This window comes from Aulostomus chinensis, chromosome 3 (assembly GCF_037954235.1).
Source record: "Aulostomus chinensis isolate RoL2024-O1b breed Wild chromosome 3, RoL_Achi_v1.0, whole genome shotgun sequence".
In the NCBI taxonomy this organism is placed as follows: Eukaryota; Metazoa; Chordata; class Actinopteri; order Syngnathiformes; family Aulostomidae; genus Aulostomus; species Aulostomus chinensis.
This window is the reverse complement of record NC_141322.1, coordinates 16,146,341-16,165,699: the sequence shown is the minus strand read 5'-3', so window position 1 is coordinate 16,165,699 and position 19,359 is coordinate 16,146,341. Positions and strand designations below refer to the sequence as shown.

The following is a 19,359-nucleotide window of genomic DNA, read 5'->3' as shown; positions in this document are numbered from 1 at the left end:
TCTTTTCTCACAGTGTCTGAAAATAATGTTCTTCAACAGCTTCGGACCCCGAGCTCTTCAAAAGCAGCAGGTTATGCTAACATTACCCTCAGATGCCTCATTGCTTCTTTCATTACCCACAGGGTTAAACTGTCCATCAACTGAGGCAGGTTACCTCATGAGAGAACCTCATCCTACAAAAAAAGGGAAGCAAATTAGAGCATTCTAATTCTAATTATGTCACCGCCCTCACATTATAAGGAAGTGAAAAGTTGTGGGAAAGCTTTTACATTTGTTGTTGGAGCTCCATAAAAAAATCTTTTAATCATGACGTTCTATCAGTAGAAGGAAATTCAACAATCTCGCCTTCACGCCGAGGGAAACCCGCGACTGCATTTTCACGGGAAAATGTTTAGAAATAATCTCTCAAACGATTGAAGTGGATGGTGACCGATGCTGAAATGTGACAGAGTAATAATGATGCTAATAAAACCATAGAATGCCTCCATACTGTACTCAAGCCTGATTTGTTTCGAACCATATGTATAAACTTCACCCGACCTTCCATCAGCATGAGGGTGAGCAGATAATGACTGAATTTTTTACTTTCAATGAGAAGCTACAGTCCTCACAAAACCTCTCGGTTAGCTGGATCGATTAACTCCACACCTCTCCTCCCTGTCGGAGTGGAGGAGAGTTTTTATACATCAAACTGTGTATTATTCTTCAAAAGATTATCAACAACATGGAGCGCAAATATCTATGTACCCGAATCTTTTTTTTTTAGATACAAACTGTTCTGAGTTGTCCAACTGGACGAAGCTCTGCTGATTTTGCATCAAGTAGCAGCAAACCTTACACTGATTAGGGATGGATTCCTCGCTTACGCAAGAGGCAGAGAAGAAGCTACTCCTAAATCATCCTACTGAATGCTCGCGGTATATTCCTAGTACCTTATCTTGTTCTGTTTCATATGTATTTGGTGAAGTCGAAGGATAATTATTCTGAATATGCATTTTCATTTGCTGTAATCAATCAGTCAGTCAAACTATACCAGTAATGTACAGTAGCTCAATAACAGAGCGAAAGGTTAAAGGTCAACCAAGACTGAAAAGTCTACCAACGCAAAAATAAATCAGGATCTCTCAGACGGCAAATAACTGTCTTCATCTGGAGCTAGGATACTCTCATAGGCCTGGCTATGACCCAGTATCATCATCATGGCTCATCCTTAGCGAGTGAGGACAAGACCGGATCAAAGAGCAACAATGACCACGTCAAGGACGCACCAATGTTTCATGAATGCAACTGTCGGCCTCAATGAAATATTGTGGCTTCTGAGGCGGGGGCGGTGTAACTCTGACGTCTGAACCCCTTAATGTGTGTGTGTGTGTGTGTGTGTGTGTGTGTGTGTGTGTGTGTGTGTGTGTGTGTGTAAAGCCCCTTTGTGGGCGCTATATGAATGAAGCTAGTTTGTCACATTCACCAATATAAAATTAATTGTTAGACACCAACTCAGACAGTGATTATTAGGACTTTTTGTGTTGAAAAAGAATGAAAAATGAAAAAGAAGCTCATGCTTTCCAAATTAAATTCCCTGCTAGTCTTTTAATTTTCATTTTTCTTTTTATTATGGAATGTTTGCTAGTTGTACCCACTGTGATCCGTAACAGAATAAGCAGGAGAAAATGGATGAATATGATGATGTAAAACATTATTTTGTTTCTATCATTTGTTTGGGAATTTAGTAAATAGAGTCAGAAAGAAATATTCCTTTGACATAATGTGACAAGTGGAGATGTATTAATATGCTGGAAAGGCTTGTTTGGATGAAGTTACAAGGACTGAAAATCCAGGTGACATGGAATTCCTGGCTTAGAGCAAAATTAGCAATTACTACCCGATTAACTCTGTTAATGTTGAAATAATGCATCAATCAGAGCACAATCTTAAACTATACAGGTTACTTGCAAAAAATTAGTTGTATTAAAAATTCAAATCTATCATATGAACACAAGCAACTTTATTCTTTGTAGCAAAACGTATTCAATTTCTTTTCATGTTAGCCATCTAAGCATAATTCCCAGCACACACGCACACACACACACACACACACACACACACACACACACACACACACACACACACACACACACACACACACAATAATAATAATAATACCCATATTTTAAAAAAGGACAAAATGGGGAAAAAACTGATGAGTACGACAATAATAATAATAATAATAATAATAATAATAGTTATAATTCAATACAAACCTGTTCAATCATCTTTGGTCTGAACCATCTGAGAGCACAAGTCAAAAAGTTGTGGAGTTGAACATGCGTGGATGCCATCTAGTGGTAGGAAACCAGCAGTGAGCATTCCAGTGTGTGGAACGTCAGTGTCTGTACAGCAGGTAGGAAAGGGAAAGGGAATTTTTCACACTTCCCTTTTAAGTGTCATGTAACTACAACTGCTATGTCTTTGACCTCACACAGGATATTCCTGTTGAAACTGGAGTTCCCTGCTTACTATTCTTTGCAGGGTGACTGAATTTTTTCCACAGTCATGAAAAAAATTAACCCAGCTTGACAAGCGCATGAGCTAGTCCGGTTGGTGTTTCCGATCAGGACTTGTTTGACAGGAGTGAACTTCCTGCCAGTGAGAGTGTTCCTTTAAAAAAAAAAAAAAAAAAAAAAAAAAAAAATCAAAAAAAATTAAGCTGGATTACTTTTAGCATTCACTTCAACTACAAATAAATTTGATACAAAATAAAACCCTGCAGCAAACCCCTGAAACCTCTGGTTGTGCTTTTGAAAAAGTGGGTTGCAGAGGAGTGACAGCTCTGTGACAGATGACCCAGACCTGGAAACCCTGACAGTGAAGGTGTTGCTCTCGATGTTTGTCTGTGATGTCACGAAGGAGGAAATCTTCGATCTTTTCTTTTCACTGTCATCAAATCAGGTATTCAACATAATTCCTTTAATTGCAACATACTTCCTCCTCCAGTTGAAGAAATGCATGTGTACTTGTGTAGCTACCTGTCTGTGTCTGTGTGTGCAAGCGCTGCAATACCTGCTAAAATCCCCCTCGGTTCACTATAAGAGGCGACAGCATGGAGACGCAAAGACACATCCTTCCCTGACTCGGAGCAAAGCAGGTGAGTCTCAACACGGCAGTGATGGTGGAGGGTGGCATCCATATCTGAAGGACCAAACTACACACCATGCCATTTTATATAAGATTTGAAGATACTTTGAATGAATACAGTATTTTTTTTTTAATTTGGTGATAATTTGGGAATATTACTATTACATAGGCTGTTCTTTGTAGCATTGCACCACCTATAAAATAACTATATATAATCTCATTTTTGGGTCCTGGATTAATCTGACTGGGATCTGTGACCGTGGCTACAGACCTGAACATTAACCTGCGTTGCATTAACATGCGTTGCATACTAGATGTTAGTTTTATGAGGAATTGCATGATGGGAAATGCAAAGTATTTGTGGTGCTTTAACGCAAAAGCATAAAATGTAGGATATCTCTCAGTCTGCTTCATCGTTTTTTTTGTTGTTGTTGTTTTTTTTACAAATGATCTTGCATGAACAGTTACTGATTGAAGATTTCATTTGACATAATCTGTCTCTTAGGTTTCCCTCCAGATAATAGTGATGATGATGATGATGATGATGATGAAGATGCTGCTCAGCTGCTCTCTCTGCCTGCTGCTGCTCAGCTGTCTGAGTGAACTTGTGGAAAGTCGAGCTCTGTCGCTGGACAGCTGCTCTGTCAACGTCCACACAAATGAACTGCGCTCGTACTACACTGAAATCAGATCAGATGCGGTGAGTTGGGTACACACACACAGACACACACACACACACACACACACTCTCTCACCTTAAATCTGTTCCCAACACCTTCTAGTGGTTGTAAATATTTCAACGTGAGAGAGTTTCTAAAATTTGTGTTTTGTCTGTTATTACTTCACAGATTGCAGGAGACAGCGAAATAGGAGTGAAACTTCTGGAAAGATCCCAGATAAAAGATATTCAGGTGAGCGATTGTGTTCGCGTACCTGGTGCCATTATGCACATTTGTAGCAGAGCTGGCAATAACGTGACATCTTTCCTTTTTACAGGAAGGACAGACGTGCTGTTTCCTGCGTCTTCTTCTTGGGTTCTACGTCGACAGTGTGTTCGGAAACTTTGCCTCCTCTCACCCGCAGCAGCAACGTTGCTCCAGTGCTCTGGCTAACGCTTTTGTCAGCATCAGAAGAGATACACTTAGATGTGTAAGTCAGTTCTTAAACAGGTCACTTAGTAAGTGATGAACTGGGTGAAATAATTGTGTTTTAATGGTTGCGTTCTGCTCTGTTCAGCACTGTCTCTGTGACGAGGGGACGCAGAGCACCATCGAGTCCCTGCACGCCGAGTTTGTCAAGGTATGTGTCACCCCTCCAGTGAGCACTGTTGTCTGAACCCTGGAAATTCACTCATTTGGTCAAAACTCTGACTGTGAGGTCCAGAGTCCAAGTTATTTTCCTAAATAAACATTAACATTTAGTCCTTAATGTTTCATCTTAAAGGCAAAAAAATAGACAAAAGGTATTCTGACCTATTCTGGAGATCAGTGCGTATTTACAGAAACATGACGCACGCGACTCCTTAAGTAAAATTTGAAGAAGTTCAAGAGAATCTAAAGGAATTTACCTCCTAAGTATCAATAAAACACTGCCTACTTGTACCATACAATACCTGAGTTTGAACTCAGCAACCATGTGACACACGAAAGCTTACATACACCAAACACTGTTAAAGAAATCTATTGAAGTTGGCGCATAATTTCAGATAATTAAATCTCTCCGTGTTGTATCTCTCCAAACAGCTGCAAATCAATCAGGCTGCGCAGAAGGCTGTGGCTGAACTGGACACTGTGCTGGACTGGCTGGAAGCACTGGACCAGTCCAAATGATCAGGCAGACATCAGCGGCATCAACCGCGTCACAGCAGAGCTGATGAATCTCTGAGCCGACAAAGATCAAACACCTGGTTTTACTTGTGAGCAGAATGAAGACGTGACTTCACCTCTGGGACATTTTACATTTCGCTATTTTGCACTTGAATTAACTGAGCATCTTTATGATCCACTAACATGTGGACAGAGGTTTTGATGCGTTACATGTTGAGTACACAAATTTGTAAGTATTTATTTTCATGTCATCTAAAAAGCTACAGAGGTATTATCTGTAAGACCCTGTTTTTACAGTCTAAACATATTCTATTAATTTAAACTGCCTATTTCAAATGTGGCTTTATTTTGTATTTTATATTCAATTGTTATGTTTTCATGTGTCAAGTACATAAATAAAATAAATTTCGTTCTTTCATAGCAACTTTGATTGTCTGCCTCCTTGTTTAACATACTGAACACAGAAAAAACGAACAGCCTCATTTCCATCACAGGGGCTCCCTCTCTTATTCTGTCTGGTATAAAAATGGTACGATCACAAATTTGAGCCCTTACATTTGTAATATTCAATGCAAAGCTGCAGCAAAGAATTGGTTGCTTCATAAAAGGCAATGCCTCACCAATTATTTTCATTGTCAATGAATTGTTGTCGTAACGTTTTTGCTTGTCTGTGTGTTTTTCAAGGAAAAATATCGAACATCAACCTGTTCTAGATTCTTCAACGTAAGAATTTAATCCTTTTTTATGTCCGAAAATCAAGATTCTTTGGAACGACAGTATGTCTTCATTGGTGATTATGATGAGCATGTCTTAAACTTTACATACTTTATAGAACTCGAGATAGAACCGTTGCAGCCTTGATTCGAGTGAAGTACAGGACCAATACTCTCTCGGCTGTCGATGCTAAAATCTCCCTGATACCATCCATCCATCCATCCATCCATCCATCTATCTATCTTCAACTGCTTATCCTGTTAAGAAGCCTATCCCAGCAGCTTTCTGGTGAGAGGCAGAGTTCACCAGTCCATCACAGGACCAACACATAGAGACAGACAACCATTCACACTCACAGTCACACCTACGGTCAATTTAGAGTATCAATCAGCCTCGTCCTCTCTTGATGTCTTTGGACTGTGGGAGGAAGCTGGAGTACCAGAGAGAACCCACACAGGAACAGGGAGAACATGGAGAGTCCACACAGAAAGATCCTGTGATGGAGCCTGGACTCGAACCTGGAACCTTCTTGTTGTGAGGTGACAGTGCTGACCACTGCACCACCGTGCCACCTTCCCTCATACTAATTAAAATGAAAATGTAATGCAGAGGTCTAATAATGAAACATGAAATAATCCTATAATACAGTATAACCCCCTATAATATTCCAAGTCTAACATCCTTTTCCATGCATACATGCAGTTTTTTTCAAGCTTTTTGTTTCTGCTGTTATTTCTGCTTTTTTGTGCATCTCATTCACTGACACAAACAGTACGTTTGCTAGTTGTAAGAACTAAACCTTATTAATACCTGGGTGACACATACCTTGACAAACTCGGCGTGCAGGGACTCGATGCGTCCCCTCGTCACAGAGACAGTGCTGAACAGAGCAGAACGCAACCATTAAAACGCGATTATTTCACCCAGTTCATCACTTACTAAGTGACCTGTTTAAGAACTGACTTACACATCTAAGTGTATCTCTTCTGATGCTGACAAAAGCGTTAGCCAGAGCACTGGAGCAACGTTGCTGCTGCGGGTGAGAGGAGGCAAAGTTTCCGAACCCCCACCCTCAGCAGGATAAGAAAATAGATGGATGGGGTTTTTTTGCAGACGGGTTGAATTTGTGTCCTGGGATGACAAATATTTGCATGAGTTACCTGCAAATCATAGGCGGCACGGTGGTGCAGTGGTCAGCACTGCCACCTCACAGTAAGAAAGTTCCATCACAGGATCTTTCTGTGTGAGTCTCCATGTTCTCCCTGTTCCTGTGTGGGTTCTCTCTGGTACTCCAGCTTCCTCCCACAGTCCAAAGACATCAAGAGAGGACGAGGCTGATTGATACTCTAAATTGACTGTAGGTGTGACTGTCAGTGTGAATGGTTGTCTGTCTCTATGTGTTGGCCCTGAAATAATTTGGCTCCTGCCCGAAAGCCGATGGGGAGGCCCGACGCTTAACAGGAATAAGCGGAAGGATGTGGATGGATGGATTTGCAAATTATCACCCGATGTTCACATCAGTGCCAGTCAGAGCCAGAGCTGGCGAGAACCTGTGGTTGATTACTGACCAGTCAGTGTAAAATGAGGCGCTAACCCGGACCTTTTCTTCTTTGAGAGCTTAAAAAGGTATTAATTACTATTTAAGTGCTGGGATGACGAGCCAGCAGCATTTAACATCAGTGACGCATGTCCTCTTCCAGTCAATCTCCTCCCTCACTATATACTAGCACGAAGTGTTGCAGCATCTGAGAAACAGGTACAACCCTATAAATCAATTTCAAGTTCATTTTGCAAAGAAACAAATGCAATAAAACTGACAAAGTATCAAAACCTCCTTGTTTGTGGACCACATCCAAACAGTGCCACGACAAAGGGAAGGTGGCTGACCGTGACAGAGGGAATGAGGCGGAGATCTGAGATGTTACACAAAGCAAAAAGTGATGAAAGTAAAGTTACGTTGACATTTCGCCTTTTGTTCTCAAATCAGCGTAATATTTCTGATATCTACCAGCACGTGGACTACACTGAGGGGTATCACATCAACATGATATCCCTCGTTTTATAAGCCTTAACAGAAGTTTTATTTATTATTATTTTATGAAAAATGGACATCTTCGAAGGTATCAGATATTTCTCCAAATTTATTATATCCATTATATCCATTTTATTTCTAATCCTTTTTTCCCCATTTTCATTTCCAGTAATGGTTTTGGATTTAACTTAAAAAAAAAAAAAAAAAACCTGCTCCTCCCTCTTATCTTCACAAAATTTACTTTGTGCACGAAACGGCGATACCTGCTCCTCATTGCCATCTAGTGGTGATCACAGGGACAACAGTTTTGAACCAATACAGGAGAGGGGATGCGTAAACCCCGCAGCACCGCCACCACCACCACCTGAACTCAGAATCCTCTGAATTATTAAAAAAACAACGACAAAAAACTATTTCGATACATAGACAGTTGCTGTCTGAAGACCACAATGAAACCAAGGGTTTAATTTTGTCCCTCAGCAATTTTCTGTGGTCACTGTACTATTCTGTTTTTATGAGTTGTGGGCAAGCACAAAGTACAGTATGACGTTATTTTTAATTCGAAATACAATACGACCTCGAAAAAAAATCTCAAACCAAATATCTATAAAGATTACACAGAGCCACACTCGTGCTCTAGCAGACTGAGCTGACAGTTTTTCTAATGCGCCTGCAACCACAGTTCTGACAATCCCACAGCTAAAAACAGACGTGCGTGTTCACACACAGAATCAGAGCAGTTTCTTACGCAGTGGGAACTGCTGCATCATCTTAACATACACCATCTCTCATTGGCAGTTCCTATAATCAACGGGAGTTACTGTCATCAAAGGTCAATCAGCAAAATTCAGAATTTTCACACAGACGAATGCAAATTGATGTGGAACGAGTGAACTCTATCAGTGTTGCAGTGCAAGATGGTGACTCGAGGTCTTCCTGATGTGTTGTCTTTCTCCTGAGATGTCAGTCAATTAGGTCCCTGTTTCACTGGATTTCAAACATCACTTTAATTTGTCCTCTTGTACAAATATAGTAGATGGCACCTGTCTTGACTCTTGTCAGTCACATCACTCATGGGACGACATCCAGTGGATTCAAACTCGACCCCCACCTTCATGTTGTACCAATGGCGGAGGCTTTTTGTCGGATGATAATCGAAATGCACCATGTGATTCACAGCAATCAACACTAGTTTAAGCCCTGGGCGTCTCATCGTTATCAACGCCTGCAGTGGTTTATTAACAGTATTATCTTACATCTACAGAGCGTTACCTCGTCACCCTTTTGAATACTAATTGCAACAACTCAGCTTTACACTGAATTGTGTATTCAGAGTAAGTTCAAGGGGCAGCACGGTGGTGCAGTGGTCAGCACTGTCCCCTCACAGCAAGAAGGTTCCTGGTTTGAGCCCCGGCTCCACCACAGGATCTTTCTGTGTGGAGTCTGCATGTTCTCCCTGTTCCTGTGTGGGTTCTCTCTGGTACTCCAGCTTCCTCCCACAGTCCAAAGACATCAAGAGAGGACGAGGCTGATTGATACTCTAAATTGACTGTAGGTGTGACTGTGAGTGTGAATGGTTGTCTGTCTCTATGTGTTGGTCCTGTGATGGACTGGTGACCTGTCCAGGGTGAACCCTGCCTCTCACTTGAAGGCTGCTGGGATAGGCTCCAGCCCCCCCACCCCACCCCACCCCCCTGTGACCCTCAACAGGATAAGCGGTAGAAAATGGACGGAATGAAGAATAGATGTAAACTCAAGTGGGGGGGGGGGCACTTATGGGTTTTCTTGAAAAGGTTCTGCAAAAGCTTGTTAATTAGCTCACTAACAGGAAGTCCTCAGGAAGTCCCTGTCTTGGTTGAGAAATAGTTACAAAAACAGAGTATTTCCATCATTACAAGACATCTATATTGGCACAGCCGATGTGATAGTTTCATCGGCTCAGCACTCCTAATATTATATACACCAACTTCACCAAGAGCAGTAACATCCGTCTCAATCCTCAGCCACCCCCCCCCCCCCCCCCCCGCTTTATGGCTACACCAAATGTTACGTTTGTCCTCGCCGTCAGTTTGTGGCTTTTTACCTTCAATTATTCTTCTGAACATCAAGTTTTTCTTTTTATTTTCCACAGCAACAATTCCAGAAACATTTCTTTACACATCATTCTATCACCCACCTTGAGATCTCACCAAACATTGTTGGGGGGCAAAAAATTGCATAATTTAGGATGCAGAATGTCTCTGAATGTTACGAAATGTGAAACTGTTAAAACAGCCCTTCGCTTGCCATGAAATGTCACAGAGAGGTGATAGAAAGGAGAAGAGGTCAGTTCAAAGACTTCGCTAACACTGACCCAGTAAGCATTTCCTGAAATGCTGTCTTGTGAATTATTCGCACCCTTGAATTTCAAGTATATTTAAAAATTTCTTCAGAAATAAATGCAAATGAACTGAATATCTATAATTGGAACTTTTCATTAAAAAGTCCGGGATTATTGTATCTTTCAAGAATAATTGGTTGCCATCATGACCCTCTAAGAAACTCCTCGCTCTCTCCTGCTGGTTGTTTCTGATACTCTTTCAGGGCGATACATTCAAGTACTTTTAAGGTTGCAGTAAGTAGTACTTCATGCAGTGACAGAATTCAGCTCTCTAAAAAGGGTTGCAGTTGGGTTCATGTCAGGGTTCACTGCTGCTCTGTTTAAAAGAGTCGACATTTTCTTTTGCAATCCAGTCTTTTGAGCTGCTGAATGAGCACGATGGGACGCCTTAAACCTGATACACAGCAGGTCACATGTCTCCATCAACAAGTACATTTTTAGGTGGTTTTATATTTTTGTTCAAAGCATGTTCACTTTTTTAAACTGCAATTCAGCTAATTCACTCGGTAAAGCCGAGTTCAGTCAACTTGTTCCATTTTGAAGCATTTTAGATTTCTCGTGTCTCTTGTTGGGCAAAGTCTCCCCAAAATAGGTATGGAAAATATTAAAATTAAAAAAAAAAAAAAAAATTATCTGACGCAAATCTGATGAAAACCAACAATGGAGGTAAGATTCCTTCAGCTCACTGACTCATCGCATGCAGCCACAATTTTAAAAAATGATCAGATCATTGGGTTTGCACCACATTGTTCCTTGCAGCTTTTTTTCAGTATTTAAAAAATTAGCCTGAGGAAAGACATGGTCATCAGTAACATATCTGACAAGGTGTCACTGAAGTCTGAATCATTATGCATGATTAATGGAAAATAAAACTAATAAATGGGCTCAAATGAGTGGGACTTCCTGCATGACATCCACACCGATACTTCCATGAAGTACAGCACACACGTAACAACCAGTAACAAAACAAGGGTCATGTCGAGGACGGTTTCTGTCCAGTCATGCCAGGATCAGTTTGTCCGCATCTGCCACAGTTATGGCTGCACTTGTCTCCTCTCTACTCTGAGCTGCTGTAAATAAACCAGGTGGCACTGTGGTACAACAGAATATTATGACTGATCAGGCTGAGAAGAAGCAACAGTAAATTGCCTGAAGTTGATGAACCCTAAAGATCAGATTCAATTCTTAGCTCAGCTGTACCTGCTACCATCATGTCCAGTTGTCAAGTCAAGTCATTTTTATTTGTATAGCGCCAAATCACAACCAACGTGAATCTACACCCAACCAGTCTCCATGAGCAAGCACATCCTGAAAACCTTCCTTTCAACGGGCAGGAATGTGGAGCTGATCCAGGCTCAGTGGGGACGGCCGTCTGCTTCAACCGGTCGGGGGGGTTGGGAGTATGTGTGATTTAATCAGTTCTTTGGGTGTTATTTAATGTTAGAGGACCTAATATTGATCCTTGCGGGACACAATAAGCAACTACCTAGAGACTTGAATTGAAACCGCTACTAAAAACAGTCTGAAAGTTTGACATCACGGGAAATGAAACAGTATAAGAAGTCTTGAATAGAAAACAACAAGGGTTTTGGCTGCTTTGTTGACACTCTAGCGCTGATAAGAGAAGATGCAGTATTTGGATCCCGATGAATAAGCACATTTTAAAAAATGCTTATGACTTCATTCAGGTCATTTCGACTCTTTTCCTTATGCACATAGGTTCCACTTCTCTTCACTTCTGAATACGACTGTGATATCCTGTAATCAGCAGGATAAGAATCATTGAATCTATGATTCATCATTCAAATGACAATGTTCTTCTTACTTTCACTCATTCAACAATCAGATGTTTACAATCTATGGAAAAATATGAGCTGACACAATGAGCAGTGCTGACATAAGTGCGGTTAACACCATCAGAAGCACATACAGGGACGGGGCGCTACATTTACGCAGTTACATTGAAAACAAAAACAATACGGAGAATAAATCTTCATACTTTTGGTTTATTCATCACGGACCAAAGTAGACCGCTAACTCAAATACGATGTTAGATTCCTTCTGATGTTCAGTTAAAGTTTCATCTTACAAAAAAAAATAAAAATGCTCATTCGTCAGATTTCTTAGTTTCGGGTTTCTTGTTCAACGCACTTAATAAGGTTTCTAAGGAAGTTTGTTTTATGGTTAGTTTTTTTCTGAGCATCCATTTAATGTCATAATTGCTGATTTAAGTAGCTTTATAAATGTAGCTTTATAACTTTAAAATGTGCTAAACACTTTTTTTTCAGTCCCCTAAGCCGTGTTGTCTGATTGAGAGCAAACCAAGCCGAGAAGACCGGACGAACTCCAGGGTGGAGCAGGGATGTTCTGTACACGGTCAGTTTTCTCAGATTGTGCAAGCCAATAAGGTGAATGAAGCAGTTCCTGCACTGACCTGGGGTCAGTTTACATCGTGTGAACTGGGAGGAGGGATTGATGTCAGCAGGGTTTTTTTTTTTTGCAATGACTAAAAAAAGCCCCATCTTGAGTCTAAATGGGTCTCTGTAGTTCACTCGGTGACCAGTTTAAACTCAAAATTTCTGGCCTGCACAATAATCATCATACCCACATAACCGCTGTCATACAAGTCACACCATTGTTCCTCCTGGTGGGTGGATAGGATGCTGTCACCCTGTTACTCTAGGTCACCTTACACACATTTCCTGTTGTTTTATTTTTACTTTAGCCTCGTATATAGACGATGTGTTCATATTTATGTTTACCTTAACCATAATTACTCAACATAAACAATAACAGAAACACAATTCTGAGAGATTCAATGCTGCACACACACACACACACACACACGTAATAAAAAACAAGTAAGCAACCAGCGAGAAAGTGAAAGAAGAATGTGGTAAATTTGCAAAGACATACGTTTCCTCTAAGTTGTTTCTTACTTATTATGCAGTCAAAATGCACACATAAACATAAATGGGATGCATACAGTGGTTAAAACGCAGAAGCGCAACTTCAGTATAATTAAGGCCTGCAAATTCACTGCCACTCTGATTGCAGGTAAACAGCAAACCGCTAAAAAAGACTGGTTGAAACCGTTTCAATCGACTGCAATCATGTGTTCCACCGTGATTCATACTGAGAGTGCAGAAGCAATCATCAGCTCTAACTGATAAATCTTGTATCTTCAAGTTTAATCTCTTCACCTTCTTACGATAATCGCCCGTCATTTTTTTTAAGTTTTACAGAAAACAAACATAAAAAAAAACTGGAGAAAAAACACCATAAGGAGTTGATTTAGGCAACAACAAAAAATATTGTCCAAAAAAAAAATGACTTAGGCCGTTATTCTAAGAAGGTGACGATATTAGTTTTAGTCATTTTATAACAGCAGCATGCAGAGTGACAACACAATAACTTATATTTTGAATCTCCTCATGTCCGTGGTGCTTAAATGAAAGCTAAATCTGTCTAAATATGATAAATCATATAATAAGAAACGCTCCGCTACAGGGTGGAGAGTTATATCTACAGCCCAACTGCATTATAAGGGTTATGTCTGACGCGTAAATTCTCCTCAGCATTTCTAATACCTAACACATCCAATAAAAGTAAAGTTTGTGGCTGAAAGGCTCCAACTGCATTGTTTCAACAACTGACTTTAGTTCTGAAAAATGTTGACATACTGAACGATTTCTAAGTGAACTGCTATTTTTAATAGATCCGCGAGTGAACATCTGTTTAACTTCCCATTCACCTCATTGTCTGATATTGTTGATGCATTCATTTTTGTCTGAAGACAATTTGATTCAAAAATGCGAACCGTTTTCTAAGAACCTGAACTGGATATCTTACTCTTGACTCTTTTGCATTCCTTGTTGATCAGGCTCATAGTCAGTGCTGCCTTAGGCTGGCCCTTTGACTGCCGGGGGCCCTCCCATGATGCACTGGGCTTCTCCCTCCTCCTCTCTGTCCTCTTATACTCATATGTGTGTTCCTAACTCATCCTTTTCTCCAGAACATTTGTGCTTCCCCACGTCCCAGATCCCTGACTGATGCTGCTGCTGGGGGAGGCTGCAGACCTGAGGAGACCCGAGATGCCACCCTTAGCATATGTATGTACTTTTATGAGTACTAGTAGTTTTCATATCAGTATCTTCAATAATGTATTAAATATTAACATCAGCATTCTGTTTGCTACCATATACAGTAATTGCTCATATTATGCTGGAATTGATTGCTTGTTTTGAACCTGTGCATGTGATTGTTGGTAGCTAGCTGTTGTTATTGTTGTTGCTGTTATTCTCCGTCCAGCCTCCGCGTCCACATCTGTCCATCATCCTCTCCCTTCTTTCTCTCTCTCTTTATCCCAGTCCCTCTCCTTCCTACTGTATATCTGTTGTCCTCCATTATCTGTCTTTGTCTCGGCCCTGCTCTCCTGCTCTCTTCTCCCCATTGAGCCTGGATTTGCTCCAAGTTCCTGCTTGGTAAAAGGAAGGTTTTCGTCGCCGCTGTCGCGGGATGTGCTTGCTGATGGAGAATTGTTGGGTGTAGATTCATAGTAACAACAACAACATCAATAATAATCCTAATAATAACAATAATAATTTATTCAAATAAATGAAGGAGTATGTTGCTGGACCTGCTTTCCTAGTGAAGTGTCGTGAGATAACTTTTGTTGCGATTTGGCACTAAACAAATAAACTGATTTGACTTGACTTTTTCTAAGTTTAACCCAAGCCCATCTATTCCGTGTCATCTTTGGAGCGCTTGATTGTTGCTTGTCTACTATGTTTGTATTCAGCTTAGAAAAAGGACAACTGGATGCAGACTCATCTCTGGTTAATCGATCCACTCCCTCCGTGTTGATTTTTACAATATCCATGCGTTTATTTGTTAGACCTTCATGAACCTTACACTGCTTACAGAAATGGAAAATGTAATCATTTTACTCCAAGTATTATTTTAAACATAAAACAAGCTTCGCCTGGTTGTTAAACCTGAACTTGACCCCTGACAAATCATTCTGGTTTACTGGTAGTTTTAAAGTCTTCGTCATGAGATTCATCAGCGGGAATGATTTTTCTCCTTGTCTTCAAAATACCAGTGTTGCCCAATATGGGGGGCCTTGGACAACACCATGTAAGCAAACCCGAACCACATAGATATGGATCAACGGGAGATTCCATTATCAACAGAGGGGAAAACACTGATCATGCTGCCAGCAAAGAGTCACACATCACGCCACCGATGTGGTTTCTCCTCTCAAAGAACACGTGCCAATCCACGAGCGAAAATCATCTCATTTAGGATTTCCGACAAAGAAAACAGACTCCATACGAGCCAAGAATTTAACAAAAGAACATTCCCCCAGTCACTTACTGACAAAAACAAAGGAGGATGCCCCTGCCCTCAGCTGACATGCCCATAACGTCATCAAACCACAACATACATATTCATATATATATTTCCATTTGAGTGCTACTTCGTCTGGTATTCCCAACAGCCTGCTACTATTAGACTTTTTAAATAATTCAGCACATAATTCAGAAATTCAGCAATGAAATATTTAAAAAAAATAATAATGTGATTGTACTTTTATTTCCAATTTTCAACAACACCAACATCAATTCTGATGTATGTTCAGAATCTGCTTATTCTATCAACTTTATTCCTTTGTTTATAAAAATGGATTTATGATAATCAATGAATGTATTTTATTTTCTATTTTCCATGAGAATGTCTACCCTGCCCTTGGGGATAAATGTGTTCTCTTTAAATTAAAAAACAAAACAAAAAAACAGCAAGAAATTAACCGATGACTATTATTTTCTGCTGGCAGAATGAGTACAAATGAGTACAAACACTTTGAAACTGTTCATGCAACTTCAGCACTAATTTTGTACCTGGAAGTATGTAAATTCTCTTTCTGTACTTTAGTTGACAAATCTAACTTTCAGGTTCTATCACTGCTGCTATTTTTTTCCAGCATTTTGTAAAGATTGCAACTTGATTTTTATCATGATGAAGATTTCCATATGTCATATTTCTATGTTAAAATTATAATAGTGCTGCATCTTTTTCTTTCCCTCAAGAATAAAAAAAAAAAAATCTTGAGATGCATCGAAATACCTGCCTATCTGATGGGAGGGCAAACAAACGTGTAACGATCTACAACTCTGGAAAAAAAAAAAAAAAAAACAAATTTCCCCGCATCGGCATCACTTTAATCAAAATGTTCTGTTTCACAGACTCCACCCTCACATATATGTTTACATTTCCTATATAACATGTGTGCGCTTCACAGCTCTTCACCACGAAGATTTCTTCGCTCCGAGCCAACAGCAGCATCTTCTCCGCCCCTCCAGCCTGAAGACCCCAGCAGCAGCAGCAGCAGCGGCATGGACCCTCGAACTCTCCTCCTGGCCGTCCTGGTACTCCTGTCTCTCCTCAACAATATTAGCTCCATTCCTACGTGTAATAACCAGTGCTGTCGCTTCGTGGAGGGTTTCCCTGTCCGGCTCAGGAGGCTGCGAGAGAACTATTCCCAAATCAGGGATTTTTACGTAAGTACGGACGCTGCGTTTTTCTCTGCGTTTGGTTGTTCATCCAGGCACGTAGATAACGAACGCAGCCTGATGGAGAGACTGTGACACCCTCCTGTGGCGGACTTCTGACTGAGGCCACGCTTTTTGTTTACAGGAGGCAAATGATGACCTCGACTCAGCGCTGCTGGACCAAACAGTTCAGGACTCCTTCAAAGTAAATGTCGATCAACCCTTTAACGATTTAAACTGCTGATAGCAACATTCCGAGTAGGCAGCAAGTCAACAGCGGCGTTTTCCCCCCCTCTCGTGATCAGACCCCGTTTGCCTGCCACACCATGGACAGCATCCTGGAGTTTTACCTGAGCACGGTTCTGCCGACAGCCATCGCCAGAGTAACGGAGGACACCAGAGAGATGAAGCCTCACATGGAGTCCATACAGCAGATCTTCGACGAGCTCAAGACTGACGTTACCAAATGTGTAAGTAGCTGACGCACACAAACACACACACATTTGGCGCGCGTCAGCGGAAGTTTTGCACGATCCAATTCCATGTTCTCTAAGCCAAACACGACGTTAAATAAAAGCGACGTTTGCACGGAGGAGTTTGTTTTTTTTTAATCATTTCCATGCTGCTGTTACTGAGCTGGAACATACGGAAAGGTTTCTGCTTTCAAACTTTTAAGCGAACTGGGACGAAGACACGAGATTGGCTTGTGATGCTCTCAAGGAATGCATCTAAAACCTCCCTCAGTTTGGACTACAGTCAAAGATGTCACAGCATCCCTTCACCTGACAGGAGACAGGGCTGCCAGGACCTGCGGCTGCATTAGTCAGCGATTCCTAAACAGCAGCGGCAGCACCTCTCATCATCACCCACTTCTCACAGGGGGGGGGGGGGGGGGGGGGGGGGGGAGAGAGAGAGAACACAGGGCGTGTTGTGATTGTGTCTCCTGTCTTGACATCTTTGTCTATTGTTCCCCTGCAGAGGCATTACTTTGCCTGCAAGAAGCAGTTTGACATCACAATTTTCAACTCAACTTACACCCAGGTGAGTGCCGAGAAGTCCTTTGCAATTACGCGGTGTGTTTGTGTGGCATCATTTCACTGAGGGGAATCATGTGCCTGTTCCCAGATGGAGAGCAAAGGTCTTTACAAAGCCATGGGTGAGCTGGAGCTGCTGTTTAACCACATTGAAACATATCTGGCTTCACAAAGACACAGAGGCAAACCTGCTTCTGGGTGACCACCTGCCGATCACCGTGTGACCATATTCATCTTCGGAAAACGATGACAGTGTCGGACTCTTGCGCTCCTTTAAACAACGTTTACAGTTCTATGTTTTTTTTCTAATGTTGAACTGATGTCTGGTTCTGTTTTCTTTTTGTCCTAAGGACATGTATCTGTTTTGCATACACTAATGTGTCAATTTCTGAAGCTGAATTATTTATTTGCAGAATGTATTTTTGTATTTATTATGACACATTTTGTATGAATAAGGATCAATAAATAACTTGCTGGGCTAATTTTGTGTTATTATTGCTTTCATGCTGCATGGTGGCTGGTGTGGAACACATCACTTCCGGCACTGTTGTAGTCTACATGAGGGGAAGCACTAACAATAAACTGATGTGTAAAACCATGTGACCCATATCTGAGAGTTACCAGCAGCAGCAGCCCCGCTGCACCTGAACTTACTGTAACAGTAATTAGCCAGCCTCACCCTTAGCATGAATGAATGAATGCACATATATGCAGTCTCACTTACTCCTACACAGAGCCACATCTAGAACACACAGGGCGGGACATGAAAGAAGTCTCAGTTAGAAAAAAGAACGAGTTCAAAATCACCCTGTGATGAACTAGAGGCAGAGTGGGAGACTGAACGGGTCTCAGGGAACCAGCTCTTCTAAGAAGCTGGGAGCTTATTGCCTCTTATTCGCCGACCAACTCGTCATAACATTTGTGAACTCATTCAGAGACTCGCTCCAGACTCTCTGAGCTTCCCATCAACTTGGCCTCTGGCGTCTGCACCGAAACTACTTGTTTCATGGCTTCATCTGAATAGTATCATTCCAGCAATGACGCAGGCTTGCGCAAAGATATTACTCATTACATTACATGCCGTTTATTTCGTCTGCAGTTGTTTCAATCGTATTTATTGGTGCTATGCTACACCTGGTTGCTGTGCAGCAATCAGATGTATTAGTTCAGAGAGGACAAGTTGTTCTGCAACTTACGGTTAGCATGATGTGATATGTACTTTCAAATATAATCCAAAAAAAAAAGATGTTTACACAAAGTTTTGCAAGGAAAGTCTTGTCTTTCATCATCTGCTGGGAACTCTGCCACTTCGTACTGAGGGAGACATTTGCACCTCAAGGAATTTTCATGATTTAAGCAGTGCCTTACCTGCACTTGATGTGGGTCAGACTGCCAGGAGCAGCTCTGACACTTAGCGTCGCATCACTGAGAACGGAAAATGTATCCGCAAAATAAATGCAAATCTTAAAAAAAAAGAAAGAAAGAAAGAAAGGAAAAACAACATCCATTTATATGCCAACGCAGTCCAGTTCAAACGGCTGATTGGACAAAAGGAAGGGATGCCTGATGGTGAAAGGGAAGTTTATAAAAATAGATGGAATGAGGGCGGGAATGTGGGGGAGTGTTTGGTTCCAGCTGTATCACCCCTCAGCAAAGCAACGCTGAATGTCAGAACTGCTGCTGCTCC

General features: G+C 41.2%; 2 protein-coding genes across 2 annotated transcripts; both read left to right on the top strand.

Annotated features, from left to right (window-relative positions):
• The first annotated feature begins 3,664 nt into the window (after positions 1 to 3,664).
• On the top strand, positions 3,665 to 4,961 carry il20 (interleukin 20). The gene is made up of 5 exons (XM_086196827.1): positions 3,665 to 3,832; positions 3,981 to 4,043; positions 4,129 to 4,281; positions 4,369 to 4,431; positions 4,875 to 4,961. Exons 1-5 carry the CDS (start codon positions 3,665 to 3,667, stop codon positions 4,959 to 4,961), a joined length of 534 nt encoding a protein of 177 aa, XP_086052953.1.
• Positions 4,962 to 16,406: 11,445 nt separating this feature from the next.
• On the top strand, positions 16,407 to 18,113 carry il10 (interleukin 10). Its single transcript, XM_086200690.1, has 5 exons — positions 16,407 to 16,647; positions 16,784 to 16,843; positions 16,944 to 17,108; positions 17,617 to 17,679; positions 17,764 to 18,113. The coding sequence occupies exons 1-5, from the start codon at positions 16,483 to 16,485 to the stop codon at positions 17,872 to 17,874; spliced, it is 564 nt and encodes a 187-aa protein (XP_086056816.1). The 5' UTR covers positions 16,407 to 16,482; the 3' UTR covers positions 17,875 to 18,113.
• The last annotated feature ends 1,246 nt before the right edge of the window (positions 18,114 to 19,359 follow it).

Excerpts from the sequence above, each read along its gene's own strand:
- il10 (XM_086200690.1), top strand. The coding sequence starts at position 16,483 with ATGGACCCTCGAACTCTCCTCCTGGCCGTCCTGGTACTCCTGTCTCTC. Across the intron at positions 16,648-16,783 it reads CCCAAATCAGGGATTTTTAC|GAGGCAAATGATGACCTCGA; the intron begins GTAAGTACGGAC and ends TTTTGTTTACAG. Across the intron at positions 17,680-17,763 it reads TCAACTCAACTTACACCCAG|ATGGAGAGCAAAGGTCTTTA; the intron begins GTGAGTGCCGAG and ends GCCTGTTCCCAG.
- il20 (XM_086196827.1), top strand. The coding sequence starts at position 3,665 with ATGATGATGATGATGATGAAGATGCTGCTCAGCTGCTCTCTCTGCCTG. Across the intron at positions 4,044-4,128 it reads CCCAGATAAAAGATATTCAG|GAAGGACAGACGTGCTGTTT; the intron begins GTGAGCGATTGT and ends TCCTTTTTACAG. Across the intron at positions 4,432-4,874 it reads TGCACGCCGAGTTTGTCAAG|CTGCAAATCAATCAGGCTGC; the intron begins GTATGTGTCACC and ends CTCTCCAAACAG.